This window comes from Scardinius erythrophthalmus (assembly GCF_964197995.2).
Source record: "Scardinius erythrophthalmus genome assembly, chromosome: 23".
Lineage (NCBI taxonomy): Eukaryota > Metazoa > Chordata > Actinopteri > Cypriniformes > Leuciscidae > Scardinius > Scardinius erythrophthalmus.
In genome coordinates, this window is record NC_138243.1 from 15069535 (window position 1) to 15097390 (window position 27856).

The 27856-nt window shown below is 35.9% G+C and overlaps 6 protein-coding genes across 9 annotated transcripts; 3 read left to right on the plus strand and 3 right to left on the minus strand.

Moving 5' to 3' along the window:
• Nucleotides 1-522: 522 nt before the first annotated feature.
• Nucleotides 523-9250, plus strand: arrb2a (arrestin, beta 2a). 3 transcript variants are annotated; one of them, XM_081354351.1, is made up of 16 exons: nt 523-706; nt 1279-1309; nt 1387-1447; nt 1539-1583; nt 2125-2321; nt 2758-2817; nt 2960-3027; nt 3568-3703; nt 3779-3863; nt 3987-4059; nt 4263-4400; nt 5291-5374; nt 5762-5785; nt 8168-8244; nt 8360-8414; nt 8508-9250. In XM_081354351.1, exons 1-16 carry the CDS (start codon nt 684-686, stop codon nt 8593-8595), a joined length of 1245 nt encoding a protein of 414 aa, XP_081210477.1. In that variant the 5' UTR covers nt 523-683; the 3' UTR covers nt 8596-9250. The 3 variants fall into 3 exon arrangements, with proteins under 3 accessions (XP_081210477.1, XP_081210478.1, XP_081210479.1); XM_081354352.1 differs by lacking the exon at nt 5762-5785 and having other exon boundaries at nt 534-706; XM_081354353.1 differs by lacking the exons at nt 5291-5374; nt 5762-5785 and having other exon boundaries at nt 582-706; nt 8508-8641.
• On the minus strand, nt 8587-12624 carry LOC308683706 (autophagy-related protein 16-1). Its single transcript, XM_081354354.1, has 6 exons — nt 12299-12624; nt 12155-12206; nt 11912-12008; nt 10367-10440; nt 10022-10273; nt 8587-9938 (listed from the first exon to the last, which is right to left on the minus strand). Exons 1-6 carry the CDS (start codon nt 12384-12386, stop codon nt 9818-9820), a joined length of 684 nt encoding a protein of 227 aa, XP_081210480.1. The 5' UTR covers nt 12387-12624; the 3' UTR covers nt 8587-9817.
• Nucleotides 12332-14224, plus strand: med11 (mediator complex subunit 11). 2 transcript variants are annotated; one of them, XM_081354355.1, is made up of 4 exons: nt 12332-12725; nt 12924-13007; nt 13318-13448; nt 13681-14185. In XM_081354355.1, the coding sequence occupies exons 2-4, from the start codon at nt 12938-12940 to the stop codon at nt 13822-13824; spliced, it is 345 nt and encodes a 114-aa protein (XP_081210481.1). In that variant the 5' UTR covers nt 12332-12725; nt 12924-12937; the 3' UTR covers nt 13825-14185. The 2 variants fall into 2 exon arrangements, with proteins under 2 accessions (XP_081210481.1, XP_081210482.1); XM_081354356.1 differs by lacking the exon at nt 12332-12725 and adding an exon at nt 12806-12856 and having other exon boundaries at nt 13681-14224.
• Nucleotides 14074-16999, minus strand: rnasekb (ribonuclease, RNase K b). Its single transcript, XM_081354357.1, has 3 exons — nt 16757-16999; nt 16283-16365; nt 14074-14814 (listed from the first exon to the last, which is right to left on the minus strand). The coding sequence occupies exons 1-3, from the start codon at nt 16832-16834 to the stop codon at nt 14670-14672; spliced, it is 306 nt and encodes a 101-aa protein (XP_081210483.1). The 5' UTR covers nt 16835-16999; the 3' UTR covers nt 14074-14669.
• A 67-nt stretch (nt 17000-17066) lies between these two features.
• bacc1 (BPTF associated chromatin complex component 1) lies at nt 17067-21362 on the plus strand. The gene is made up of 6 exons (XM_081354132.1): nt 17067-17343; nt 17426-17520; nt 17631-17732; nt 19049-19278; nt 19378-19479; nt 20646-21362. The coding sequence occupies exons 1-6, from the start codon at nt 17323-17325 to the stop codon at nt 20708-20710; spliced, it is 615 nt and encodes a 204-aa protein (XP_081210258.1). The 5' UTR covers nt 17067-17322; the 3' UTR covers nt 20711-21362.
• LOC308683612 (P2R1A-PPP2R2A-interacting phosphatase regulator 1) lies at nt 21337-27399 on the minus strand. The gene is made up of 10 exons (XM_081354131.1): nt 27153-27399; nt 26468-26711; nt 26034-26118; nt 25891-25947; nt 25215-25261; nt 25082-25139; nt 24930-24997; nt 24743-24798; nt 24030-24114; nt 21337-23932 (listed from the first exon to the last, which is right to left on the minus strand). The coding sequence occupies exons 2-10, from the start codon at nt 26551-26553 to the stop codon at nt 23815-23817; spliced, it is 660 nt and encodes a 219-aa protein (XP_081210257.1). The 5' UTR covers nt 26554-26711; nt 27153-27399; the 3' UTR covers nt 21337-23814.
• Nucleotides 27400-27856: the final 457 nt, after the last annotated feature.

A 27856-nucleotide genomic window follows, 5' to 3' on the forward strand; every position in this document is an offset into this window, starting at 1 on the left:
TCCAATTTAGAAAAAGTGCTAATTTAGAATTCCACCATGGAAAAAGTGGACCGGTCTTGGGCCTGAAACTCCTGGGCTGAAAAGTGGCCCCACTCCGGCCCTGTGTTAGGCTATACATTTTTTGGGAAAAGGGAGAAGAGCGAGCGAGTTCGGCAAAAGGCGGCAAAAGCTACTTTAAAAGTAAAACACCTTACGACCTATGCCACTGTAGATATTTAGTGGTGTGCGTCTTTTTGACAAAAAGACAGGCACTAAGTGCAAATATACGCTTCGTTATCGGAAATGTAAAAAAATAAGGATTTTCCTTGAGTTATCAAAGCTTGGAAGTACCTCACCATTCTCACTGCTGTATATTTTAGTTTGGGAAAAAAGATATTGTGTGACTACACTAAATTTACCATAAGTATATAATTAATTAAAAAATAACGTACTTAATATAATCAATACAAATAAATAGATATGATTAATAAGTATAATTCAATAAGTATATTAATTGATAAATAAATAATGCATTTCTTTACTGTGATTCTGAGCCGTGTATCTACTGCTGCAACTCACGTGACCCGCCCGTAGCTCCGCCCACCGCCAGGGAGTGATTGAACACCTACAGGAGCTTCTGTTTACACTCTGTGCCATAGCTGTGTTTTCCTCTACAAATTCCCACAGCCAATTCCTCCCTCATTATGGGGGACAAGGCAGGCACCCGGTGAGTATTTTTTAAAGCGTCAGACATAAAAAAAATATTTTGTGATTATAATTGTTCAAAATATGAAGCGAACAGTAGGAAAGCTAATAACGTTACTAGCTGGATTGTAAATGGACGTGGTTGGATAACCTGACTGAGCATGATTGAGAAACAGCACCTAATATGCACGTTTGTTATATTAAAAATGTTCAATCTTCATAATTTCGTTAGAAATGTTTTTTAAGCATTTCCAAAGTCTTCATTAGAAGTCAGTTCATCCTTTAGCACGCATGTGGCATAGCCAGGCAGCTAACAACAGCTGCTCATGTAAGGTCTATGCAGAATTCTCACAATTATTTCATGAAAAAACAGTATTATTAGTATTGTCAAGCATGATCGTAGTATTACTGGACTTTGCGAGCAAGCAAACAAGTTCTCCCATTATGCCATTTGTTGATCTCCACCATTTGTTTGCTCTTTTGGTTCTTGCCATCTGCTTCACTTTAAAAGGCTACTTTCCACCTATTTGTACAAATCGATCAACTCTGATAATGTCTGTGATTATTCATGCATATTTTTTTGTTTTTCTAAAGGGTTTTCAAAAAGTCCAGTCCTAACTGCAAGGTAAAACCTTTCTCTATCACACTATCACAGTTTTAGGTTTCCACAAGTTGTAGTTACAACCCTGTCTGTTTTCACAGCTTACAGTATACCTGGGGAAAAGAGATTTTGTGGATCATCTTGATCATGTAGACCCCGTTGGTCAGTGACTTAAGATACAAAGTTGTATTTAAATGTAGAAGTAAAGGTATTAAAGTTCACTGACATAAACCATATTGTCCTTCTGCTACAGATGGTGTGATCCTGATCGAACCCGAATATCTCAAAGAAAGAAAAGGTGAGCCGGAAAGCATCTTTGGCTTTGCTGTTTGGTATGAATGTAAATTTAATTGACACTGAAATTACAATTCTGACTGATACCGATAAGCCAATAATTGTTTTCATGTCATGGCCAGTAACCGATAAATCAAAGATAGTAAAATTCGATATTGTTAATAAAAACCTAAAAATTAAAATCAATAAATAAGTGCTTCAAATTAATTTTTAGCATCTCAAACATAAAGTACAGTATGACAAATTAAATTTGTTGTCTAAAGTATTAATTTACTAGTGTTTTTAAAGATTTAAGTGAGCATTAGATGACGGCAAAGGTAATCTATATGTAAGTATAGGGAAATGAGTGTGCACAATTAAATTATATGATACTGATATATACACTCCCAACTGTTTAGTTTTCCAGTTGCTAAGTTTGTAAAGTCAATCTCATAAAGAATGTTTTTCCATACTTATCTCATGTTGCTTCACATCAAATGCAAATGATGTCCCACTTTTGGTGTTTCTGTAATAATCCCTAATACTTTATTCGATCCTTCTTCCAGTGTTTGTGACTTTAACCTGTGCTTTCCGGTATGGCCGCGAGGACCTTGACGTTTTAGGGCTCTCCTTCCGGAAAGACCTTTACATCTTCACTTTTCAAGCCTATCCTCCTATTCCAGAGGAATCCAAGCCCCACAGCCGTCTACAGGAGAGACTTTTGAAGAAACTGGGCCAGAATGCTTATCCTTTCCATTTTACTGTGAGTTTCTCCCTGCCTTTAAGAACACAGGCTGTTACTGCAGTTTATATTTGTTAGAGATGTCGGAGATATATTAATAACATATTAATTTATATTATATTATTAATTAATAATTTAATAACACTGTTAAGTGTTATACTTATTAGCAAGTATTATACATATTTTTTTACATACTGTTAAGGTACATACAATCTTACTTAATGTTAATTTTAACATTTACAAATACAATTTTAGTATCAGTCAAATGTTAACAAATTAGACCTTATTGTAAAGTGTTAAGATTGGCCATTTATCAGTAATCAGCTGTAACATGAAGATAATTATGGCTTTGTTTTGGCTGGTAATTTTAATATGGGTACAGCTCTTCTAAATAGGAAGTATTTGATCATCAGAGGCTGTGTATATTTAAGTGGAAATATATTTTTCTGTTTTCCAGATACCTCAAAACTTGCCATGTTCAGTTACCCTGCAGCCCGGGCCTGAGGACACAGGAAAGGTATTATCACTTATACACAGCTCCTTTTAACGCAACAAATTCCATCTAACACCTTCAGATTTGTCACCCAGTTTTGCACACATCCTGTTTGTGTAGCTTGGATAAACTCTTCCTTTGTTTACCTCCGTCTTTCTCGCTCCAGGCCTGTGGGGTGGATTTTGAGATCAGGGCTTTCTGTGCCAAATCGATGGAAGACAAGAATCACAAAAGGTTTGATTCTCTGCGGTTTCCTTCCTTTTTTTGACCCATTTTCATTTGTTTTTAATGGAAGCATTTGTTTCTCACAATTGCTATTGTCACAGTTCAGACTTTTTTTTTCTTACAATTGCGAATTTACAACTCACAATTGCAATATATGAATTCGTACGTGCAAATTTTAACTTGTTTCCTCAGAATTAAAAGTTTTTTTATTTTTTTATTCTTAGTTCATGTCTCGCAAATGTGTTTTTTGTTGTTTCCACCACAGAATAACAAAATAAAAAAGGTCAATGTGACTTTTTATCACAGTTGAGAGTTTATAACTCATAATTGCAAGTTATAAATTAATATTTGCGAGTTTACATCTTGAAATCCTAATTTTTTCCTCACAACTGTAAGTTTACTTCTCAGAATTTCTCAGAGTTTACACTTCGCAATTTTGACTTTTTTCTTCAGAAGTTTGATTTTATATCTCGCAGTTCTGTTTTTTTTCTTCTGCCTTGGAATAACAAAATAAAAAATATCTTATTTTAATATTATTATTCACAACAGGAATTCAGTGCGACTAGTGATTCGTAAAGTCCAGTACGCCCCTGAGAAACCCGGCCCACAGCCGATGGTGGAGACGACGAGGAGTTTCCTCATGTCAGACCGGTCTTTACACCTAGAGGCTTCATTAGATAAAGAGGTAACACTGTTTTACACAGATCAGTGCTAGTTAGAAATAATTAACCTGTAATTAACCCTCTATCTTCTCACACAGCTATATTATCACGGAGAACCCATCAGTGTTAACGTCCATGTTACCAATAATTCAACCAAGACTGTCAAAAGGGTTAAAATATCAGGTGAGTCACAGCCATCAGCCCATCTATTGTTGTTTTTAGTTTGACATTTGTTTCATATCAGTCTCATCATCTATGATCTGTTTACATATTATTACTGTACTATTTGCATTTGTGTCTCTACAGTACGACAGTATGCTGATATCTGTCTCTTCAGTACAGCGCAGTACAAATGTCCAGTGGCTCATATAGAGGCAGAGTAAGCATATTTTATTTAGACTATATCGATGTTGGTGTTTTGAAATGATTATCTGAAGTTTTAGTTGTCATTTATTCAAGATTTATGATTAAGATGTCATTGGGATAACAAACCTGCCCAAAAGTGACATGACAAAAACATGTCTGTTTGCTGACTTTCTAATGATGTGTACATGGGTAACAATGTCTATCCGTGTTCTGCAGCGATCAAGTGGCATCCAGCTCTACATTCTGTAAAGTGTACACGCTCACACCCACTCTCAACAACAATCGAGAGAAGAGAGGGCTGGCGCTGGATGGAAAACTCAAACACGAGGACACCAACCTGGCGTCCAGTACTATGTGAGTATTACTGTACTTAACCAGCTCATTTAACCCATATGCTCACTGGCTGGCTACTATGAAAAAAACGTATAAACTTATTTATTTTTTTCTTATAAAATTGTAATGTTGTAGAATTACAAACATGCAACATGTTTAACATTAACATATACAGGCATATGTGCAAACCGAATGTTCACGAAATGAAAAGTTTCCTAAATTCTAAAGTATATGAGAGGTAAGAAATCAACTTGGTTATAGTCTACTCTACTACCGTTCAAAAGTTTTTATAAATAATCTCACAAGACTGTATTTATTTGATCAGAAATACAATAAAAACAGTAATATTGTGAAATATTATTACTATTTAAAATAACTCTTTTCAGTTTTGTTCCTGTGATGGCAACACTGAATTTTCAGCATCATTCCACTCTTTAGTGTCACATGATTCTTCAGAAATCATTCTAATATTCTGATTTGCTGCTCAAGAAACATTTCTTTTTCTCATCCGTGTAGAAAATGTGCTTAATGTTTTTGTGAAAACGGTGATCCTTTTTATTCAGGATTATTTGATTAATAGAAAGTGCTGAAGAACAGCATTTATTTGAATTAGATTTTTTTGTACCATTATAAATGTCTTACTGTCACTTTTGATCAATTTAATGCATCTTTGCAGAATACATTTTTTTTTTCTTCAAAAAATAAATAAATATATTTCTGACCTCAAACCTTTGAACACTACTGTGGTAAGGTACATGAAATCACATGACCCTATTCACTTTCTTAATACACTTTCCTGATCTTTATACAATTCATCAGTCCGTTATTTCAAGAAAGTAGGTTTCGTGTTGACTTGAATTCTTTTTAGGATTGAGTCGACTGACTGATTCTGTTTGTGTGTTTGACTGCAGTGTGAAGGATGTGAGTAATAAGGAAGTTCTGGGTGTCCTGGTGTCCTATCGGGTCAAAGTCAAACTGGTGGTCTCTCGTGGAGGGTGAGTCATGTGTCTCACCTGCTTCCTCTCTACAGTCACACACTGGGGAGAGGTTTTGATTGGTCTGTCGGACAAAGACCGTTACATGTTGCTTCTGTTTTAAAAATAATACAGTTTTTATCTCGCATGTAGTTCATTGTGTATGTATGACTAGTGTAGGTTGACTAGTTTATCTATAATTTTCTTGGTTTTGATATTTTCAGCAGAGGTGCTTTAATTAGCTTAAAACTCTCTTCTAGGATGCTGTGCGAGCTTTATATTCCCTCCCTGATCTCTCGCCTTTCTGTGCTGCTTCGTTCTGGTTATTGAAACATTTTGTCGCTCTCCCATTGTTTTATGTATCTCTCTCTGTCTGTTTCCTTCCCCTCCATCTGTCTGTCACGTCAGGCTTTTAAGCAGCTTGCTGGAGAGGTAAATACATCCATTGTGCATTCTGATGGCTTGCTGTAGTGTCTCTAGGTTTGCCATTAAAAAGGAGATCTGCATGGTGTTCAATGTTCTGCTCAACTTGACCCTGGTGTTTCCTGTCTGATTTCGATAGTTCGAGCACTAATCTCAACACACACATTACACGCCATCAATGATTGAATCTCACTAAGAAATGTCTAGGTCATAATTTACCTTTAAATCCAAAGAACTACTTGTTGTAATGTAAATAGCCTATTTTGGGCCACTGATGAACCTACACTCACCTAAAGGATTATTAGGAACAGCTGTTCAATTTCTCATTAATGCAATTATCTAATCAACCAATCACATGGCAGTTGCTTCAATGCATTTAGGGGTGTGGTCCTGGTCAAGACATTCTCCTGAACTCCAAACTGAATGTCAGAATGGGAAAGAAAGGTGATTTAAGCAATTTTGAGCGTGGCATGGTTGTTGGTGCCAGACGGGCCGGTCTGAGTATTTCACAATCTGCTCAGTTACTGGGATTTTCATGCACAACCATTTCTAGGGTTTACAAAGAATGGTTTGAAAACGGAAAAACATCCAGTATGCGGCAGTCCTGTGGGCGAAAATGCCTTGTTGATGCTAGAGGTCAGAGGAGAAAGGGCCGACTGATTCAAGATGATAGAAGAGCAACTTTGACTGAAATAACCACTCGTTACAACCGAGGTATGCAGCAAAGCATTTGTGAAGCCACAACACGCACAACCTTGAGGCGGATGGGCTACAACAGCAGAAGACCCCACCGGGTACCACTCATCTCCACTACAAATAGGAAAAAGAGGCTACAATTTGCACGAGCTCACCAAAATTGGACAGTTGAAGACTGGAAAAATGTTGCCTGGTCTGATGAGTCTCGATTTCTGTTGAGACATTCAGATGGTAGAGTCAGAATTTGGCGTAAACAGAATGAGAACATGGATCCATCATGCCTGGTTACCACTGTGCAGGCCGGTGGTGGTGGTGTAATGGTGTGGGGGATGTTTTCTTGGCACACTTTAGGCCCCTTAGTGCCAATTGGGCATCGTTTAAATGCCACGGCCTACCTGAGCATTGTTTCTGACCATGTCCATCCCTTTATGACCACCATGTACCCATCCTCTGATGGCTACTTCCAGCAGGATAATGCACCATGTCACAAAGCTCGAATCATTTCAAATTGGTTTCTTGAACATGACAATGAGTTCACTGTACTAAAATGTCCCCCACAGTCACCAGATCTTAACCCAATAGAGCATCTTTGGGATGTGGTGGAACGGGAGCTTCGTGCCCTGGATGTGCATCCCACAAATCTCCATCAACTGCAAGATGCTATCCTATCAATATGGGCCAACATTTCTAAAGAATGCTTTCAGCACTTTGTTGAATCAATGCCACGTAGAATTAAGGCAGTTCTGAAGGCGAAAGGGGGTCAAACACAGTATTTGTATGGTGTTCCTAATAATCCTTTAGGTGAGTGTATATTACACTGATCCTGTGTAGAATCAATATTATTTTGTTTACTAAAATAAACAAATTAAATTCTGTAAGGTACTTTACAAATGTTTTTAATATTTGAATCTAATATTTGTTTTATTATTATTTTTATTATTTATATGATAAAACCCCTTCACATGATGATAACTGGATGAAATGTTAAGCATGGCAAATTCTGATTTCCAAATTGCAAATATTTAAAAATCAACTTTCCCTTTGAGGATTACAGTATGACATTTTCAATGGAAGTGAATGTGGCTTAATTGTCATGAAAATGTTAGAATCTAAAAAAAATAATAAAATCGTATTGTACAATATATACAAATCTACTGTTCACATGTTTGGGGTCGGTAAGATTTTTTTTTTTTTAATGTTTTGAAAGGTTCTTACGCTCATGACTGCATTTATTTGATCAAAAATACAGTAAAAGCTGTAAAATTGTTAAATATTATTACCATTTAAAATGAGTGGTTTCTATTTTAATATATTTTAAAATGCAGTTTTATTCCTGTGATGGCAAAGTTGAATTTTCAGCATCATTGCTCCAGTCTTCAGTGTCACATGATCCTTCAGAATGTTTTTTTCCTGATTCTTGAACCGCATCTAATTGAAATAGAAATATTTTGTAACATAATTGCCTTTACTGTCACTTTTGATCAATTTAATGCATCCATGCTGAATAAAAGCATTCTTTTCTTTCCAAACGAGTATGTATACATACATACAAGCACATTACATATTAGTTTTGATTTTGTAGTGAAATATGGCCCAGTCAGTTCTTGAGAGATATGCCCTCTTAAGAGCTCTTCCACACCTCAAGTATTTCAAATAATGGCTTTGTTGGTTTTGTTTTATCTCTCTTTCATTCAGGGATGTTTCCGTGGAACTGCCTTTTGTCTTAATGCATCCAAAACCTACAGACTACTCCCTTTTCCAGTCAAACTCTGGTTTGTGTCAAACACAAAACACCACATTGATTGCACTGAACTAGGTTGTGTGTAACTGTCAAAGTGATAACACCTTCATTAATCATTTAATAATAATACTCTTTTTGTTTAACAGCTGCTCCAATGTTGGATCCACCGATTGACACCAACTTGATAGTGTTTGACACAAAGTAAGCAAGAATTTTTAATATCAATATCAAACTTAATGATCAGATTTCCCTCTCGTTTTAAGCTTTGTTTTTCCATGTGACTCTTTCTAACAGCAGTTTAACCCCAGATGACGACATCGTATTCGAGGACTTTGCTCGCTTGCGGTTAAAAGGAATAATCGACAAGGAGGAGGACTGCTGAATTTTTATCATCTCATTCACCAAGAACAGAAGCGCTTCACATCAAATCTCATCTCTTGTCTCCCTAAGGGTGTAACATAGAAATAATTATTTTCATCTCATTACGATTCAAGCAGTATTTGGACATTTAACTGGGGGAAAAAGTGGAGAAAAGTAAATGACTTATTAATATACCTGTCTAAAGCTAAGGAGGGGATTCCAGGGAATTTCATACCTTTTTGAATAGGCATGTGATAATTATACTCTATTGTGCCAACTGTTATGTTATGAACAGCAAGCCAATCTGTAAAGATGGCTAAATTGCTCCATATTTATTCCTTTACAAAGACCGTCTTGATTTTCCTGTGATCTGTGTACAATAATAACCCCTGTGCATCACACAAAGATGGACACGGGCCATGCATGTCTCTCTGTGCTGCTGTGAGGATCATATGCGATTGAGCAAATATTGTCTTTCTGCAGGTTGTAAATATATGAAAGTGCTGCTTTTAATTTGTTGGGCTGCTGCATTTGGTAAAAAAAAGAAACGGCTAATGGATGTATAGAGATTTAACATCCCTCAGGAGAAAGGAAATTTGTTGTTTTAATAGTTTTCATAATCACAGGATACACTGTTTGCCATTTTCATTTTCTTTTCTTTTTTATTTAATTTTTTTAATAAAACAAATAAAATACAAAATGGCTGTGTTATTAAATTTGGGGTAAGAGTAAGCTTTATTACTAACTTCAGCATTTTGCTAAGAAAATTCAAGGTTTTTGCTCTCACACTGCAAAAGATGATTTTCTTATGGTTTTCCAGCACAAATAAACATTCTTAAATCAAGACATTTACTAGAGAAGCAAAAATACTTAACAATATCTCAAGTCTTGTTTAATGAACAATTGATCAAAATGAAGCGAGTTTGTTTAAATCAAGAAAAAACATCTGCCAATGGGGTCAGAATTTTTCCCCACTTTGAATTAAGATTATTTCTCATCCAAGACTTGATATCTTAAGATATTTTGCTTCTAAAGTAAATGTATCATGATTTAAGAAATTTTTAGATGTTTGTACTGAAATACGACAAAAAATGACTAAGAAAATTGATATATATATTTTTTTTTTGCGATGCTTAAATGCGTAGTGTAAGAATATCTCTAAGAGTAGGGGGAAAAAATCAACAGAAACATCATAAAATTCACATTCCTACTAGATAACTACGTTTGTTTCAAGAAAGAGGATGCTAAATGTTCGCCTCAGTCGGTTTGATATCTGAGCTGTTGTTAGTGTTTGCTGCTACACACGGTGGAGGGCGAGACTTGCCCCGATACCGCTTCTTCAGTCGACCAGCCAAACGTTGCCACCTAGTGGACGATATAATGAATTGCAAGTCATTTATGAGTAAAAGCATTGAAGAAGCAATAACATATCACGGTATAACATTCACCTTTCTTGTGTTGCATTGTGCTTATTAATCCTCTCGGCTAACTGTTTTTTCTCCTCTAACCAGCGGTCTAGGAGTTCCTCCTCCTGGAGTTTTGTGGCAGCCATCTCCTCAGTCAGTGTGCTGTGCTCCCGTCTCAGTGCTGTCAGTTCCTTTGATTGACACTCCAGCTGATACTCGTATTCCTCCAGATCTGACTTCAGACAGGAAGCCCCCTGGGCCAACAAAACCGCTTCGGTCCTGTAACGGGCAACTCTACAGCAGGAAGACATGATGGAACCCTATTAGGACTGCTTGTCTTAATGAGTTTATGATCTCTTTCAAGATGTAACTGGCTGTTTGACCTACTGTGAGTGACAGTATTGTAACTCTGCCTCCTTCAGGTATATATTGCTGGTCAGATCTGCGATTTTCTGCTTGAGCTTGAAAAAAGACAGATGTGGAAGGGTATTCCATGGTTAGTAGTGAGAGACTGATGTATATATCACGCACATTATGGAAACAATAATATTTTGTTTTTGAAAGAAGTCTCTTATGCTAATCAAGCCTGCATTTATTTGATAAAAAACAATGCAGAAAAAACAGCAATATTGTGAAATATTATTACAATTTAATATAATGGTTTTCTATTTGAATATACTTTAAAATATAATTTATTTTTGTGATCAAAGCAGGATTCTTTGATGAAAAAAATAAAATAATAATTATATATATATATATATATATATATATATATATATATATATATATATATATATATATGAAGAGTTCAGATGCAAAAGACTCTAAGTGCCATCTGAAATTTTCCTCTAGAATGATCATTTTTATCAAGCTTGTATATTTAATTTCAGTAATTTCACTTAAATGGCAATGCAAATTACCTATTAATTGTCATTTAAGTGAAAATACTGAACTTAAATATACAAGCTTTATAAAAATGATCATTCTAGAGGAAAATTTCAGATGGCACTTACAGGCTTTGGCATCTGAACTCTTCATAAAAAAAATTATATAATTATATATAATAATATATATGTAAAAGCATTTAAAATAGAAATCTTTTCTAACAATATACACTTCCGTTCAAAAGTTTGGGGTCAGTATTCTTTTTTTGAAAAACTAATAATACTTTTATTCAGTAAGGATGTGTTAAATTGATAAAAAGGTGATATTAAAGATTTACATTGTTAGAAAATATCTCTATTTTGAATAAATGCTGTTCTTTTTAACTTTTTATTCATCAATAAATCCTGAAAAAAAGTATCACAGGTTCCAAAAATATATTAAGCACAACTGTTTGATAATTGATAATAACTGAGTATCAAATATTAGACTAGAATATTAGAATATTTAAAATATTAGAATATTAGACTTTCTGAAGGATCATGTGATACTGAAGACTGGAGTAATGATACTGAAAATTTGTATCACAGGAATAAATTCTATTTTAAAATACATTCATATAGAAAAGTTATTTTAAATTGTAATAATATTTCACAATATTACTGTTGTTTTTTGTTGTTGTTGTTGTTGTTGTTGTTGTTGTATACATACATACATACATATATATATATATATATATATATATATATATATATATGAAGAGTTTGATCAAAATGATCATTCTATAAGAAAATTTCAGATGGCACTTAGAGGCTTTTGCATCTGAACTCTTCATATATAAATATATATATACACACACACATATGAAGAGTTATATATATATACACACATAGTCTTAGATAAAAAAAAATCATAAAGATTAAGCATAACAGAAACCTTAATAAAACTTACAAATTACAATGCATTAAATCTCTAGCTCTGGTGGGGAATAAAATATGAGTTTTAGCAATAAGGCAGTGAATCAGTGATGTTTATTGATATTTCGCTCACCTGTTGATTAAGAAATTCCAGCTCATTCACTCTCAAATACAGTGTGCCGCCTTCATTTGGGCATTCTGTTTCTGTAGAGTTTCTGTTTTCTTTGGAACTGAATCAGATATAACAGCACACAAAACATAATAAATTACGACGTGTGTCGAGTACATATACCAGATAAGCATAATGTAATTCATGCCAATAAGTCAAGAAATCAAATAAGTACAATAACAGATGTCACGCGTTGTGTTACCTTACCTGCCTTGCCAGAGTTTGATATGAAAGTCCAGCATCTCCTCCAGCCTGGACACTGTCAGAGCATCCAGTCATTACTGAAGCACAGCAGTACTTATAGCTTGTTTATGTATATTTTGACAAGTATATTTTCTGTATTTAACTCACCCTTATCAAAAAGGCCAGAGAAAGGGTCTCTCTGCCTACAGTCTCTGTGAAACAACTCCGCGCGCACGTGACTCTTCCAAGACTCCATGTCTGCTCGAGCTCAGATGGACAATTCACCTACTTCTCACTTTCGAGTCACGTCTAATGTATAATTACAGCGTTTTTTACATTGAATATAACTTGCAGCCCTATATAACCAATTTCTGTGGCAGATTTTCTCCAGATGTTAGGCAAATTCCTTTAATTAGTAGTTAAATATTTCCCATGTTTAGTTTTCTCTACGGTAGTCGGCAGATTTCGCGTTTCTATTATTTTTGTTCTTCTGCGGCTTCCGTATTTCCCAACATACTGATAAACGAGTGCTTTGTGTACCACAGTCAGTGGTTAAATATCTTGTCAAATTAACTTTCGTTGTTTAAATATACATGTAAGTAGACTTCAATTATTTTACAAACATATACATTTCTAAAGTGTGTTTTTAATTTTTCAATAATGTTATAGCTAACGCGTGTGTGGTGGTGTTTTCTGCTGCAGTTAATAATAATTCTGCATGTCCAGGTAACGTTAGGAGTTGAGCGCTTGTCTTTTGTATGTTTGTGCTTTATGTTTTATCTGTATTCTGTAGGTTGTGTGCTCGGAATGGCTAACGACAGGCTGAGAGCGTTAGAAGATGTGGAGAAGGAGATTGCTTTAGTGCTGCAGAGCGCAGGTTTGTGTAAGACTTAAACCAGATTAAAATAGTTTTCTAGTCTTCGCTGATTTAGGCTAGTTTCCTAGTCTGGCCAATATGATTTTAGCTGGTTTAGCAAGAAAAACTCCTTTAAACCCAGTAAACTGACCCATTGGGCTAGACCTGGTGACTAGCACACTAGCTTTGGCCGATTGAGTTTTTTTTTTTAATTAGGGGTTTTGTAACTGTCATCATAAATATACATGCTTAAACCTCAACTTTACAGCTTTACAGTGTTAGGATTTATTATTTTGTATATGTTTAATCTAGTATACAATCTGTCCATCAGGAACTATTGTGCTGGAGCTTTCTAAAGAGAAGGCCAATGCCAGTTTATTAGACCGACAGCTGAATCAGTTCCAGACCTCCATCAACAGAGTTGAGAATGAACTGAGTTCACAGATCCGATATCTGACACAGGTGTGTTTGTGTGTTACATCTATCAATCTATCTCCCTATCTCCATCCATCTATTGTTCTATCCATCCATCCATCCTAATCTATCATTCTATCTTCATCCATCATTCCATGCATCGTGCCATCATTTCTTCCATGTCTATCTATCTATCAAAACATAATATATAGCATGTGAGAAAAACTTTGACTGCCTCTTTGATGCACTAACTTTTTTATTTCTTGTTTTTGGAGTAAAGGTGGCAACAGGTCAGCCTCATGAGGGATCGACATACTCAGCCAGAAAGGACTGTCAGATGGCCTTAAACCGTGCAGAATATGCCCGTGTCAAACTGGGAGAGCTGGGACGTACCTGTGAGATAATGCTTGATCCACAGACGTAAAGACACATTAAATGGACTGTTACTTTGTAATATTTGCCAGCTGACTTTATAAGTGTCTATATGTTTCATGACCTGTCTGAATACCATCTACAAACAACACTTTTTTTCTCCATAATCTTAGGAAATCTTGTATGACAAACCCAGTGATTTGCTTTGAATATCTTCCCTGTGTTGTAATAGCACCAAAGCTTTTGTCTTGTTGAGGAATGTTATAGGTGTGACAAAAAACAACAATAAAATATATTTTTTCACTAGTATTTTATTGAAGGGAACATAAGACTCTCCATTCACTTATATTGTATTGTTCATCACGGTTGTGATAATATCAAGTACACAACACAAGGGTTGCAGGGTGTACATCAATAAAATAATAGACATTTATATTACCACACACACACACAAAAATTGGAATTCAAAAAATGTCCACCATACACACACATTCAACATGAACACAAGATACTAACATTGACCCATTGTGTTTAGTGTTTTATAGCTCATTAATCAGAAGACAACCATTAAAGTGAAGACCTTCAGCTTGTTTTGTTTATTTATTTAATAGGGAATGTGGAGTCAAAGTTCCTTCCCTTAATGGTCTTAATATTTCTGGAATTTAACAACACATAACATGCGTATATATGCACACAACATGTATTTGTGCCTGTTTACTGTATGTTTTAGACACTTTGTCTTCATTAGAATATCAATATATCTAGTATTTAAAGATGAACTTCCAAATATATCAATTTTAGACAACATAACAAAGCAAAATCTCTTTCTAGGTTGTTGAGGTCTTTTAAAAATAAATAATTAGGAACAATTGGAGTTGAATTTGAAATGGTCTGGGTTTATGTGACCATGTACTCCTGGCGCTTGTTAAGGCGAACCTGACACAGAGACACTGCGCCAACGCCTACGTAGATGGCAGCGGCGATGAAGCAGTTGATTCCAACTTGGTTGTAGAGTCCGTAAATTGTCTGTGGTGGATTCTTACTGTTGAAGAGAAGACGCATTCATGAGGAAACATTTGCATGTAGAAACGTCATATCAGCTCAGGATCTGCCAGTTCTCATTCTACACAAGCATCCTATTCAAAATGTGAGCCCTTATCGTACTTACTATTATTTGATCAGAAATATAGTAAAAACACTAATATTGTGAAATATTCTTAACTGTTTTTTTATTTTTTTTATTTGAATGTATATTTAAATCTAATGTAGTCCTGTAATGGCAAAGCTGAATATTCTGCTGTCATTACTCCAGTCTTCAGTGTCACATGATCCTTCAGAAATCATTCTAATATGATGACATAGAGCTGGTAAGTCCCGCCCCTTCCGCTAATCCCACTGGACCTCTAGGTTGAAAAATCGTCAATGCAAGTGTATGGAAGTAAAATAATCTCAAATGTTTTTGAAACAAAAAGCCTGTTGAATTGCACTACTTGAAAAATAATAGGCATTGCATTAACCATGCTTGCATTTTAATGCATTGTATTTTTAGGGCTTGCATTTTTATGGGCTGAAATTCAACATGGTTGAATATTTAAGCTGTGAATATTTCAATTAAAAACATTTCAAACACATTTTCATTATTAAAAATTCAATAATCCATATTCACCTTTCATATTTCACTTCCAAAATATTCAAACTGTTTAAAAATACAACCTATAATATTCAATATTCAATAATATTCAATAATATTTTACTTCCATACAAGTGGATGGGAGAAAATAATTATTTTCTGGTTCCGTTTGAATTGTGCCATGAATGTGAACATATGTTGTCTGTGAATTTCTAATATAATTTTTCGTGTAAAGAATGCTACAATTTAGCAGGTAGAAGTTTGATACGGTTAGACTTTGTGTGAGAGCACTTTGTGGACTACAACTCTTCGCTGCTTTCGACGCGTTTGAAACGTCACCACCACTCGCACACGGACACTAGCTCACGGATCCCGCTAAACATGGCTGTGTCTTTGGTGCACTTCACCGCCTTCGTTCAGGGAGAGGACAAAATCGTTGAGGTTGGCGAAAACCACGGGTAAGTCAACTTTATGGGGTGACGTCACATAGGCGACATGTAGTCTTTCTCGTTGTCTTTTCCACAACTGCTAGCCGAAGAATCATACCATATACTGTCAAACTCGTAACATGAAAAATTATATAAAAAATTCACAGACAACATATGTTCACATTCATAGCACAATTCAAACGGGACCAGAAAATAATTATTTTCTCCCATTCACTTGCATTGATGATTTTTCAACCTAGAGGTCCAGTGGGGTTTTACGGATGGGCTGGACTTACCAGCTCTATTGCTGCTCAAGAAATATGTCTTATTATCAATGTTGAAAACAGTTGTGCTGCTTAATATTTTTGTGTAAACAGCTATTTTCATTTTTATAAATTTATATCTATAGCTATCTGGAACATTATATTCAAAGATAGGGGAGAGAAACTCACTCATCACGGATGTCTTCCTCAGTAAAGGGAACATCTTCGATCAGCACAGCAGATTTTGCACTGAAGAAGATTCCCAACATTGACTGAAAAAAAGAGTGCATAATTATTAAAAACAGGGTTTAATATTAAGACATTAATTGGAAGAGCACCCAATATGATATCTATCTATACACAAAGACAAAAAAAGGACAGAAAAAATGGTCAAGTGAAGGAGGTAAAGAATAGCTATCAAGGCCTTTACATCCTATGATTCCAACACCTGCTGTTTTCAGATATATTCTGTTGATAAATAGGTGACTGAACAGATATCTTTATGCAAATGTATAACTATTTTACGCATTTATCTTATCAGGGAAGATCCAAATACACCAATATTTACTATTATTACCTATATAGGCACAATATTCCTGTCGTTGGAGGTGAATCCCATTAGCTACAACTAGCAAGCGATGTCACGAAGACTATAATCCTTACCAGCATAACGACACCCCAGATGCTTAACACGATCCCACAGGCGGCCAATTTGGGCCCACAGAATAAAAGCGACGGCATTTTATCTGAGATCCCCCACAAATTCTTCCTCTCAAAGCTGGAAAAAGGATGCTACATCCAGTCGTCATCCAGGATGACAGCCTGCCTCAAGTCTTCTCTCGACCCAATCGACCGGATGTACTCGGGTTTGTTCGACTAGTTCCGTAAGCTTTTTCGGCAACACTCGGCTATTTTCGTACGGATGTTGCGCAGATCGTTTGAAATCATTTGATTGGCCACGGGCTGACCAATCACGCGCCTCGTTTTCGAAGCGCATTGTATTCTGGGATCTTTTTAGTTCGAACTATTATTTTGCATTCATGCTTATTATAGAGACTTTTTGTTAGATATATAATAAAGTTAGCATTATTTTTTCGTACACAAGGTCGCTGAATGACTGCAGCGGTCATTTAAACCCGGTAGTTTCAGCTTTTCAGCGCCGCTGATAGAGACTCGACTAGATTGTTGTATTTGTGTCAGTTCTTTTTATTTCAGCTCATCACTCCAGCATGACTTCGGCCTCCACAAAGGTAAAACACTTGCGTCGCTCTGCATCATAAATATTTTTAAGTCATTTATAAATAATAATGAAAACATATAAATGTCTATCAGGTGGGTGAGATCTTCTCGGCTGCAGGCGCGGCATTCTCTAAACTAGGCGAGCTGACCATGCAGCTGCATCCAGTGGCTGACTCTTCTCCTGCAGGGTGAGATGCTGAAACTCTGCACTTCTCTCCTGTTAAATAGTCTAATTAGTTTTGTTCTATTGTTTAAGTATAGTCAATGTTTTATAAATGACTAATTTTCCTCCTCTCAGAGCCAAATGGACCGACACGGAGATTGAGATGCTGCGATCTGCAGTTCGCCGCTTCGGTGAAGATTTGAACAGCATCAGCTCAGTCATAAAGGAGCGCACAGTGTAAGTGTGTATTAAGTTGTAGCTGTGATGGAGTTATATCTGTATAATTGTCTTTTTAAATTATTATTATTAAAATAAAATATTAAAAAGTTCTAATTTTAATAATAAATTGAATATGCATTTGCAGACCATGCAAAATCTGCATTTTTGTGCTGGTATCTATTAAAACATTGTTAGGGCAAATAATAAATACACTGGGTGTCAAAAGTTTGGAATAATTAAGATTTATAATGTTTTTAAAGTCTCTTATGCTCACCAGGGCTGCATTTATTTGATAAATATATTAATATTGTGAAATATTACATTTTAAAGTAACTGTTTTCTATTTGAATATGTAATTTATTTCTGTGATGCAAAGCTGAATTTTCAGCATCATTCTTTCAGTCTTCACTTCTCTATCACGTGATTCTTCAGAAATCATTCTAATATGATGATTTAGTGCCCAATTATTGATTGATAGATTGATTGATTGAAGTTTTATTTGCTATAAATCATTAATAATGGTTCTTAATATTATTAATGTTTGCTGCTTAATATTTTTGTGGAAACTGATTGATTCTTTGATAAATAGAATATTCAAAACAGTATTTATTTGAAATATAAATCTTTAAACAACATTAACAGTAACATTATAAATGTCTTTACTGTCATTTATTTGTCTTTGTTGAATAAAAATATAAAATGTATTTTTTTTATCTTACCTCAAACGATAAAATTATAGTGTCAACAAAAATATGAAGCAGCCCAACTATTTTGAACATTGATAGTAATAATAAATGTTTCTTGAGCAGCAAATCATCATATTAGAATGATTTCTAAAGGATCATGTGACACTGAAGACTGGAGTAATGATGCTGGAAATTCAGCTTTGATCACAGGAGTAAATTAGCTTTTAAAATATATTCAAATAGAAACCGCGAACATTTGTATTTCACAATATTACTGTTTTTACTGTATTTTTGATTGAATAAATGCATAATATTGCACCACAAATCTAGTCAAGTCACCTTTATTTATAGTGCTTTTTACAATACAGATTGTTTCAAAGCAGCTTTACAGAGATAACAGGAAAATAATGCAACAAAGTTTGTTTCCAGAAGAAAATAGCGTCAGAGTCCAGCTTAAGTAAGCTCAGTGATGTTTCGTTTTTGTTGTAAAAAAGTTATTAATTTAGTTCATTTATATATATATAGCCTCTCTGGTCCAGCTCAGTTCAGTTCTCGTATAATGGTGCTAATAAAGGCAGATCAATAATATTGTTGAATATTAAATGAAATGTCCCCAACCACTCACTCTTTTTCCTTGTCTTCTTGTAGTGCCCAGATTAAGACCACAGTAAAGAGGAAGCTGTATGAGGACAGCAGGGTTCCTCTCACTGCAGAGTCACCTAAGAAAACTATGAAGAAAACCACAGTGACGCTGGCACCTCCTCCTGCATCAGTGGCCCCCACCGTGATCACTGTTCCCACCACGCAGGTTGTCGTCACAACTGGATTGCAGAGTTCTGCATCTTTACAACCAGCAATAAAAAACCCTAAACCAGCAGGTGACTCACTTTCGGAATACAAGGGATTAAAAATGAAAGCAAATATCAGTTTACATATGCGGTTATATGTCTGTTAATGCACTGGCTCTCTATTATCAGATGTGACTCTGAGTGCCCTCAATGACTCGGATGTGAACAGTGATTTGGTGGATATTGAGGGGCTTGGAGAGGGCTCCACTAAAAAACCGAACTTCGACCAAGGTGAGTCCCATTTTAAATGCATTGAAAGGGATGATTACCCAAAAATGACATTCTGACATCATTTATTCGCCTTCATTTCGCTCCAAACCCCCTTTTTGCCTCAGTTTTGAACTTGAAAACTTCAGTTCCATTCAATGTAATTCTCAAATGTAAGTCAAACAGCTTTGGAAAGAAAGGAGGGTTGGATAAATGATGACAATTTAAATTTTTGGGGGAAATAAAGGTGAAGTATGTAGTTTTACACTGTGAAAACAATCCGGTCAGATGTGTTTTCGACTACCTCTGGAAGTTGTCGAAAGTGGACAAGCTCAAAACGGTTTAGACCACATTTACACCTGTATATCATCGTCCATTTGTGATCCGATCGACCAGGTGGAAGCAGAGCCATTGGAAAATGAACAATAAACTGGGTTAAGATAATGTATTGTAAAGGCCTGTTCACACCGGGACGAATTTCGCGCGCGATATTCGCCGACGTTTAACGCCTTGTGACTAAACAAAGGGCGCCAATGTGAGTGTGCACACCGGCGCGAAAAACGCCACGCGTAAAAGCGTCATTTTTTAAAAAACGCCTCGGGTTCGTTTTTTTGGTTTGACGCGCCGCGTCAAAAACTATCCGACCAATGAGATTGCCGCTTTTGCTCACGTGTCTGGAGCTTCTGAAGTTACAGTAAAACACAACTTGGGGGCGCTCAAACACAAAACGGTCCTGCCGAGCACACATACGTAACGGCGAAGAAGATATACACCAAGTAGTGTCTACACTGCCGGGAATAAATAAGACGAGGAAGATGGAAGGCAAGATGAATGTAGAGCTGCTGGTCTCGTTGGTGTCGGAACATAAAGAACTATATGACGCGACAGCGACTACAAAAATCTTGATAAAAGAAAACTGTTATGGAGTGGTTTCTGTTTTACATTAAGCGCCATCTAATGTCAGGGAATGAATTTGCATGTTCACTCGGCTCATCGTCAGCGAAAATCGCTTGGGTGTGAACACAAAAAACGCGTTGAAAAACGCTGGCGAATAACGCGCGCCGATATTCGTCCCGGTGTGTACGGGCCTTAACATTAAAAATTGACATTACCTTTAACAAGTGGAAAAGTGTGTTGACTTGTGTGTTGCTGTTGACAAACCTTTCTTTTCCTTTTTTTTTTTCTGGCAGAGAGCTTGAATTTGGACTCCAGTCTAATAATGAACTCCAGTGATTTGCCCCTGCTGTCCCGCTGATTTTCATTGGTTCATATTCAGGGCAACAGGGACAAAGATTATTAAGGACAACACATGTAAAGATCCTGCAGTTTGATCGTGAGATATACAGAATGGTGAAAGCAGCAGTTGGCACCTTATACCTTTTCCACTGTGGGTCCAAATTCACCAGACCAAATCTCTTCTACATCACCAACCATTCTCTACCCATTTCAGTGAAGAAATATGAGTATAAAAGTTTTTTTTTTTTTTTATCTAATGGAATATGGAAAATGTTTTTTTGTGGTTCATGGTGTGTGATCTGCTTTGCCCGCAGTTGAAAAAGGGTTCACAGGACAGTGGTGTCAAACTACTTGTAAAAATACTTTTTATTTTGATCTTTTTTTGTATTTTAATAGGCCCTTTTTAAATATTTGTGAAGTGACATAAGATGACTGTAATGTAAAAGTTGCAGCATGCAATCAAAAATAGAATTGTACTTTTTTTTTCACCGTCACTGTATGCTAGGTGCAGCTTCTATTGTATGTATATATTATTTTAACATTATTAATTAAACGGGTCATTTCAACAGCACATACATGTTTAAATTGTATATGAACAAATCAGCTTGACATACAATGTCTAAGCTCAGAATCAAAGACAACATGCAAATCAATAAAATGAGTTTTTATTATGATCTTATTCATAATTAGAATATATGGTATCATATACATTTCATTTAATGATAAATGATATTTCTTCTCTGATAATCGGACATTCATCGTGGGTGACGGGGAATAAATGTACTTTTGCTACTAATACGTCAAAAAATATCCATCTTTCACTTAGATTTTTTTCTGGCTTTTAGAATATATTTACAACTTGAACAACAGATTCTGACTATCGGCTTTGGCATCTCTTTACATTGTTTTTCGTGTGCTCACAATCCATTTAGTAACAGCACTCAATCATTTGAGGAAAACAAAAGACAAATCACGACCATCTCTGACGCAGATACAACAGATCTTATGGCAAATCTGAAAAAATAAAAGACATTGTACATATTGAAGGTACTAGAGGGAAATGAATAAAAAAAAACGATTCAGAACAAACATATCTCAAGTCTTCCCTTCAGGTTCTTGATAAATACATGAAACTGATTATCCCGGAGAATGTGACAGATACTAATTCCAGCGACATTAATGCATATTGCACATTTGAAATCACTTTTAAAGACCCATATACATTGGCATCAATCTTTGAAATTTCAAGGACCTCGACTGGAAATTGCAAAATTACAAACAGTGCAAGTAACTTTGGAATTAAAACTTCAAGACTTAAAACCTGTAAGGCATTGTAATCACTGTGAATTCAAATCTAAATGAGTAAAAATACAAGGCAATGACTTTATAGCGAAGAATGGGCCATATTCCTCCTGATATGTGAATATGGAAACAGAGGAACAGCTTCAAATGTCTGACGTGCAGCTTCACAGACCAACAAGCTGCCGGTGTCGAGAAAATAAAGACTTTGGGAATCAAGAATGGTGACATATATCTTTACATTGATATTACATGTACTGCAACCAGAGCCTTTACACATCCATAAATAACAATATTACAGACGCCACAAGCAACATAATTTGCATAACGCTGTGAAGTATCATGGGAAACTTCCAGTTCAATAAACTGCAGCACGTGACTTCTTTTGGATAATATAATCATATTCAACGAGCCTAATAAAATCCATCCAGCTCAAACACCAGAATTAAAGACACAATCCAGAGCTACTGCATCTGATACTTGCAGATACACAAAAGTAGATCCAAGCTAGAGGAGAGTAAAAAACGAGTTAAATCCATCTTGAGGAGAGCGCATTACGATGAAGCTCTCAGGACAGACTGTTCTCGGCTCACTCCAAATGAATGTTTCCCAAGTGAAAGGATTCAAACAAATAAACCTTATGCTTTACAATTAAAGAAAATATGATCCCACTCATGTAACAGCAACTTTGATATCTAAAACTGTGCAAATAGTACAAGAGGAAGAGTATGATATCCGCTGAAACTGTGATTGTATCAATGTAGAAATTGTTAATCGTGTTTTGTAATGCAACAACCCACTTGCATCTCAAATCCTCAATTTCTGTACATAATTCACAACTTAAGGGTCTGGAAAAACAGTTTGACTAATGATTTTCACACTGAATAAAGCATCTTGCCTCAGACGGGATACATTCTCAGGCTCTAGGTCAGTTTTCGATGTGGACTTCTCAATGAAAGTGCTTTGCCTATACGCCAACACTGGATTCTAGTTGCGATGTGAGACGTCTAGTCTTTACAGTACTTGTTTTAAGTAAGCGAATAAAAATGTGGGAGGTATCATTTCAAATGATTTAAAGAATATTTTTCAAACTTAAAAAGTTCAGTCTGAGCTAAAAGCTATGTGGAAAAATAAACATATTTACAGATATCAGACCCCTCGGATAAAAAGAAAAAAAAAGAAACATAGGATTAATACCTACCAAAATAATATTCGATTATTCACATATTTATACACGTTTATACAAAAAGTTGACCTCTACGGCCAACTGATTTTAATACTCTCTATCCTTAGTCATTTTTTCAATGGATTCTGGAAATTTTACCAGACTGTTGGACCCCATTAATGGAAGCTGAAGATGTACCAAAATACAAAAGTGTTTTGCCACAACATAAGGAAAGCAAAGAGGAGCAAAACTGGTCTGTACACTGAGGAATGGGTCTTTGTGTCCAGATTCGCCACTTTGATTGCAGCATGTTATTGCAGATACTATTTCAGATACACAACACACTATTCTGTAGGCACCGAAGATCCATAATTATTCACAAATCACATCATAGCCCGCAGCGTCCATGTTGTCATGTCAGAAACATCCTTGTCTTCTAATATTGCATCTTGATTTCCTCTAAAAATCAAAGTCACAACTAGGACGAATTTCCTTCAGAAGTGATTCAGCTGAAAGACTCATCAAAGCACCAAAATAAAAAGCAGGAAAACAGGGAGAGAACTGAGTTAAGGTTGACGTTTGGTCTTCATTTAACAACACCTCGAGTCCAAAGCTCTACAAGTTGGTGATCTGGACTCTGGTGTGATGAATACTGAGGTTTAGATGCTGGGGTGGTGTGAGGTGAAGGGGGGCGGGGGGGAGAGGGACAGGGGGCTGGCCGGGGTGTTTGAACCGACAGGAGCGGTCCCAGAGGAAGAGTCCACTGACTGGGAAACACTGTATGTGTGAAGAGAGTCATTAAGCGCTGAAGTTGCTACTCATGAGGCATGAGATTCTGTTCAGTTTATTATTGAAGCATCTTTACAAGACTCACCTGACTGTGTAACTGGTTATGTGAGCAGGGTCCGTGACTCCAGCAACGAAGAGCTTTTTAGGCGGACCGTCCGATTCCACTCCACCTGAGTGGAGAAGATGAAAAGAATAAATAGACATGTAATGTAATGACAACAAAATCTATATAAGAAATGTTTCTCGAGCCCCAAAGCAGCATATCAGACTGATTTCTGAAGGATCATGTGACACTGAAGACTGGAGTAATGATGCTGAAAATTCAGCTTTGCATCACAGGAATAAATTACATGTATAAGCAGGTAATATTATAATAATATTTCATAATATAAATGTTTATTTATATTAAATAAATGCACCCTTAAGTGAGCATAAGAGACTTCTTTAAAAACATAAAAAATCTTACCGATCCCAATTTCCCAAACTTTTAATGATGGTTTATTACTCCATGAAAAGAAAATGTTGCTAATAATACATTCAAAAGTGCTAATAAATTGGAATTCTTTCGTTATATATGTGTGTATATATATATATATATATATATATATATATATATATATATATATATAATAATATAACGAAAGAATTCCAATTTATTAGCACTTTTGAATGTTTGAATATATATATATATATATATATATATATATATATATATATATATATATATATATATATATATGTGTTATTTTGCAAATGCCTTTCAGAAAAACAACAGGTTATAATTCAAAATATTACTACCTTTCCTTTTCAAAGGTGCAACCGATGGCCATCTCACTCCAGAGCTCACAGATCCTCTGTTCAATCAAAAACACATCAAAAACTTTGTTCAGAAAGGATATTTCTATATCTTACATTTTGAAACAAATAATTATGAGACTTCTGAAGGATATACATTCTAATACCGAGGTTTTATTCTTGAACTTACCCTCGAAACCTTCGAGTTGGACTGGGTGAGGAATTAGGAGTGACACCGCTGTCCTGGGAATGGAATCCCTGCGTGGGACATACAGAGAGAGATGACTGAAAAGAATGCCAGCGGATAGACACTGAAGAACCTGAAGAGAGTGAAATACTCACTGGAGACAGATGGCCATGCCAATGACTCGCAGGAGGGAGGGGAGCAGCAGATGAGGCACTAAGATGAGGGGGCACAAAATCAGTTAAAAAGATATTTTGATAATAAACTGTTCATTAATGTATATCTAGCTACCTTAGTCTCTGTAAACTCCCTCTCAAAGTGAGCTCCATGTTCTCAATCTGGAAGAAAAGCATTGTACAATAAAACCTCAACTGATTGAATATTTCTCATGCTCTAAAAAACTTCCAATGCTTATGTTTAAAAAATGCTTGGAATTAGTTTTGTAGACAAAAATAAATTGTCTACTGACGAATCTCTTTACAAATCTATCCTTTGCTGCCAGAATTTTATTTGTACTTAATTGGATCAGTGATAAATCTCCATCTCTTAAAGGTTGCCATAAGAGTTGATTCCCCTGGAGCGTTTTACCAATGTATTACATTACATCAAATAACATGCCAGTTTTATAAAGTCTGGACCCCATATCTGGACTATCTGGAAACTCATCTTCGCACTATTAGATTACAAGGAATATTGTAATTGCATAACTCTTAGGACATTGAATCGTTGTCCTCTTCTGCATCTTTTTGAAATATGTTATTGTTTTGTTTTTATTCTCTAATCTGTTTTATTATGGTGTAGTTCTATATGCAAATCTGAGCTATTTTATATTTTATTGTATTGTTTTTTGTGATGTCTTGTTATATTTGTATTATAATGAAAATTCAATAAACATAATAAACATATATATACATGTGAACTTTGCTACAGATTAAAAGCGTCGCAGTATCAATTCTTTAGTTCTCACCTGTCTCTTGTGTTCGGATCTCTCACATGACAGGGAGAATGGGGACAGAGGGAGGGTCTGCAACACAAATGTAATATATTGTTTACTTCTTCGAGGTTTTTTAAAAATAAATGTCCAAAACTGATATCCATCTGAACACTCACCCGGGAGGGAAAGCTCGGATTTACAGACACGCTGCTCCGACGATACCGAGCCGAACTATTAGAGCTAAACACTGTCGTCCCATCACTGTAGTGCCAGCAATGAAAAGTTGGAGATTTCAAAGAATAATACATTTGTTTTGGGATCAAATTATTTTAGTACTTTTTTAAACATCATGGCCCGGTTTCACAGACAGGGTTTAGACTAAGCCAGGATTAGGCCTTAGGTCAATTAGGGCATTTAAGCAGCTTTTATAAACGTGCCCTAGAAAAAAGCATTACTGATGTGCATCTGGAGAAAAAAACAATGGCACAGGTTGCTTTCAGTTAAAACAGCTCAAACATGCATTTTAGTCTGGGACTCGGGTTAAACCTTGTCAGTGTGAAACCGGGTGTATTCTGTTCCATTCACTCAGCGATGAGTGCAGTTCCCTCACCTGACGTTCGTGATCATGGGGGCGCTGTTCGACCTTCGGAGGGCTCCTCCTGCGCCTGCGCACTGGTCCACCTCCATCCTCTCCATAGCTCGTCCTCTGGCACCGAGGCTGTGCGTCACTCACGGCCGGGCAGAACGCCCCCTGAAGCGGCCAGAGCACCAACTCTCCCCCGGCAAAAGCCCGACCAGCAGGCCTCACGCCAAAATACCCGATCCAATTTAACTGGTTGACTGCTTTCCAGTGCCTATCGCATTTTGTTGAAGTTTAAAATGAAACACTGTCAGCTTTGTACAGTAATGTGATGAACAGCTGTGAGCTCGCGCTACAGCTGGTTTATCGGTTCGCGCACAAACTTGGTATAAACTCCTCAGGTTGATTTCGTCGGCGTAAACATGAAGCGTATACAGTTATTTCGGTGCATTAAGGAGATTTTTCCTATTCAGACCACTAGTTTAGTACATTCAGCGCTATTTTCAATGCACAGCCAATAACTCGACAAGGTCCTTTGGCTTTTTAATCCAATCCAACTTATCCAAACAGAGTAAATAAAACATCGAAAAGCGCAAACAGCACATAAGCGAATTAACACAGATCAAAGTAGTCCAAAAATAAGCTTTCGGGTCTTTTCGGTCAAATGTCGTGATAAAGGTGAAGCTTTATGCCACGGCTTATTTATCAAGTTTACCTGCTAGATTTTTAAGCAGTCGGAAAAATGACATAACACAATCCCGATCAAACATGTGATCGCCGGCTCTGTCGGTGAAAGCATCCTCATCTGAAAGTGTCTGCTGATACAGTCCGAAACACGGGATACATTAAAAGTTTTCCGGTTATTTCTTAATTTAGAAAATAAAACATATTTCCCGCAACCAAATAGAGATTGTGCGTCCCCTTGTACAACAGCGCCTTGCTCTGGTAGACAAGAGAATTGCACATAGAGATAAAGCACTGCTCAGAAGTGAATATGTGGCTTACTGCATATTCTTTTGCCAATTATTCTGGCCTTGTTGCAAGATATGTAGAATTTGCTTTTCAGATTAATCTTTTTTCAGTTTAAATTAATATGATTAATGAAAGGAGAATTGCAAAGATTTAAGGTTATTTTCATTGAGGATTAATCCAAAAGAGTCTCCTTGGGTGATGGTCATAGTAAGCTATAATACATCAGTTGGGATGTATTACTCTACAAAACTGTATTTAAACTGTATTACAAGTTCAGTTCAATTAAGCTTTTGATGTATGTAAATAGTACTATTTTGAAATACGGTTTCATTTATTAACATTAGTAATTGCATCAGGTAGCCTATTGTGAACTTTAAATATTTTCACACTATTTATTATTTTTTAATAATACGTGAACTTATTAAAACGTTAAACTTGTATTATGAA

Excerpts from the sequence above, each read along its gene's own strand:
- arrb2a (XM_081354351.1), top strand. The coding sequence starts at position 684 with ATGGGGGACAAGGCAGGCACCCG. Across the intron at positions 1,584-2,124 it reads ATATCTCAAAGAAAGAAAAG|TGTTTGTGACTTTAACCTGT; the intron begins GTGAGCCGGAAA and ends TCCTTCTTCCAG. Across the intron at positions 3,028-3,567 it reads GAAGACAAGAATCACAAAAG|GAATTCAGTGCGACTAGTGA; the intron begins GTTTGATTCTCT and ends TATTCACAACAG.
- LOC308683706 (XM_081354354.1), bottom strand. The coding sequence starts at position 12,386 with ATGGAGTCTTGGAAGAGTCACGTGCGCGCGGAGTTGTTTCACAGAGAC. Across the intron at positions 12,009-12,154 it reads ATCAAACTCTGGCAAGGCAG|TTCCAAAGAAAACAGAAACT; the intron begins GTAAGGTAACAC and ends TATCTGATTCAG. Across the intron at positions 10,441-11,911 it reads TGGAATTTCTTAATCAACAG|CTCAAGCAGAAAATCGCAGA; the intron begins GTGAGCGAAATA and ends TCTTTTTTCAAG.
- med11 (XM_081354355.1), top strand. The coding sequence starts at position 12,938 with ATGGCTAACGACAGGCTGAGAGCGTTAGAAGATGTGGAGAAGGAGATT. Across the intron at positions 13,008-13,317 it reads TTTAGTGCTGCAGAGCGCAG|GAACTATTGTGCTGGAGCTT; the intron begins GTTTGTGTAAGA and ends TCTGTCCATCAG. Across the intron at positions 13,449-13,680 it reads AGATCCGATATCTGACACAG|GTGGCAACAGGTCAGCCTCA; the intron begins GTGTGTTTGTGT and ends TTTGGAGTAAAG.
- rnasekb (XM_081354357.1), bottom strand. The coding sequence starts at position 16,834 with ATGCCGTCGCTTTTATTCTGTGGGCCCAAATTGGCCGCCTGTGGGATC. Across the intron at positions 16,366-16,756 it reads TCTGGGGTGTCGTTATGCTG|TCAATGTTGGGAATCTTCTT; the intron begins GTAAGGATTATA and ends TCTTTTTTTCAG. Across the intron at positions 14,815-16,282 it reads GAGGAAGACATCCGTGATGA|TAAGAATCCACCACAGACAA; the intron begins GTGAGTTTCTCT and ends TCTCTTCAACAG.
- bacc1 (XM_081354132.1), top strand. The coding sequence starts at position 17,323 with ATGACTTCGGCCTCCACAAAG. Across the intron at positions 17,344-17,425 it reads TGACTTCGGCCTCCACAAAG|GTGGGTGAGATCTTCTCGGC; the intron begins GTAAAACACTTG and ends AATGTCTATCAG. Across the intron at positions 19,480-20,645 it reads AAAACCGAACTTCGACCAAG|AGAGCTTGAATTTGGACTCC; the intron begins GTGAGTCCCATT and ends TTTTTCTGGCAG.
- LOC308683612 (XM_081354131.1), bottom strand. The coding sequence starts at position 26,553 with ATGGAGAGGATGGAGGTGGACCAGTGCGCAGGCGCAGGAGGAGCCCTC. Across the intron at positions 26,119-26,467 it reads CCCATGATCACGAACGTCAG|TGATGGGACGACAGTGTTTA; the intron begins GTGAGGGAACTG and ends CTGGCACTACAG. Across the intron at positions 25,140-25,214 it reads GGGAGTTTACAGAGACTAAG|TGCCTCATCTGCTGCTCCCC; the intron begins GTAGCTAGATAT and ends CCCTCATCTTAG.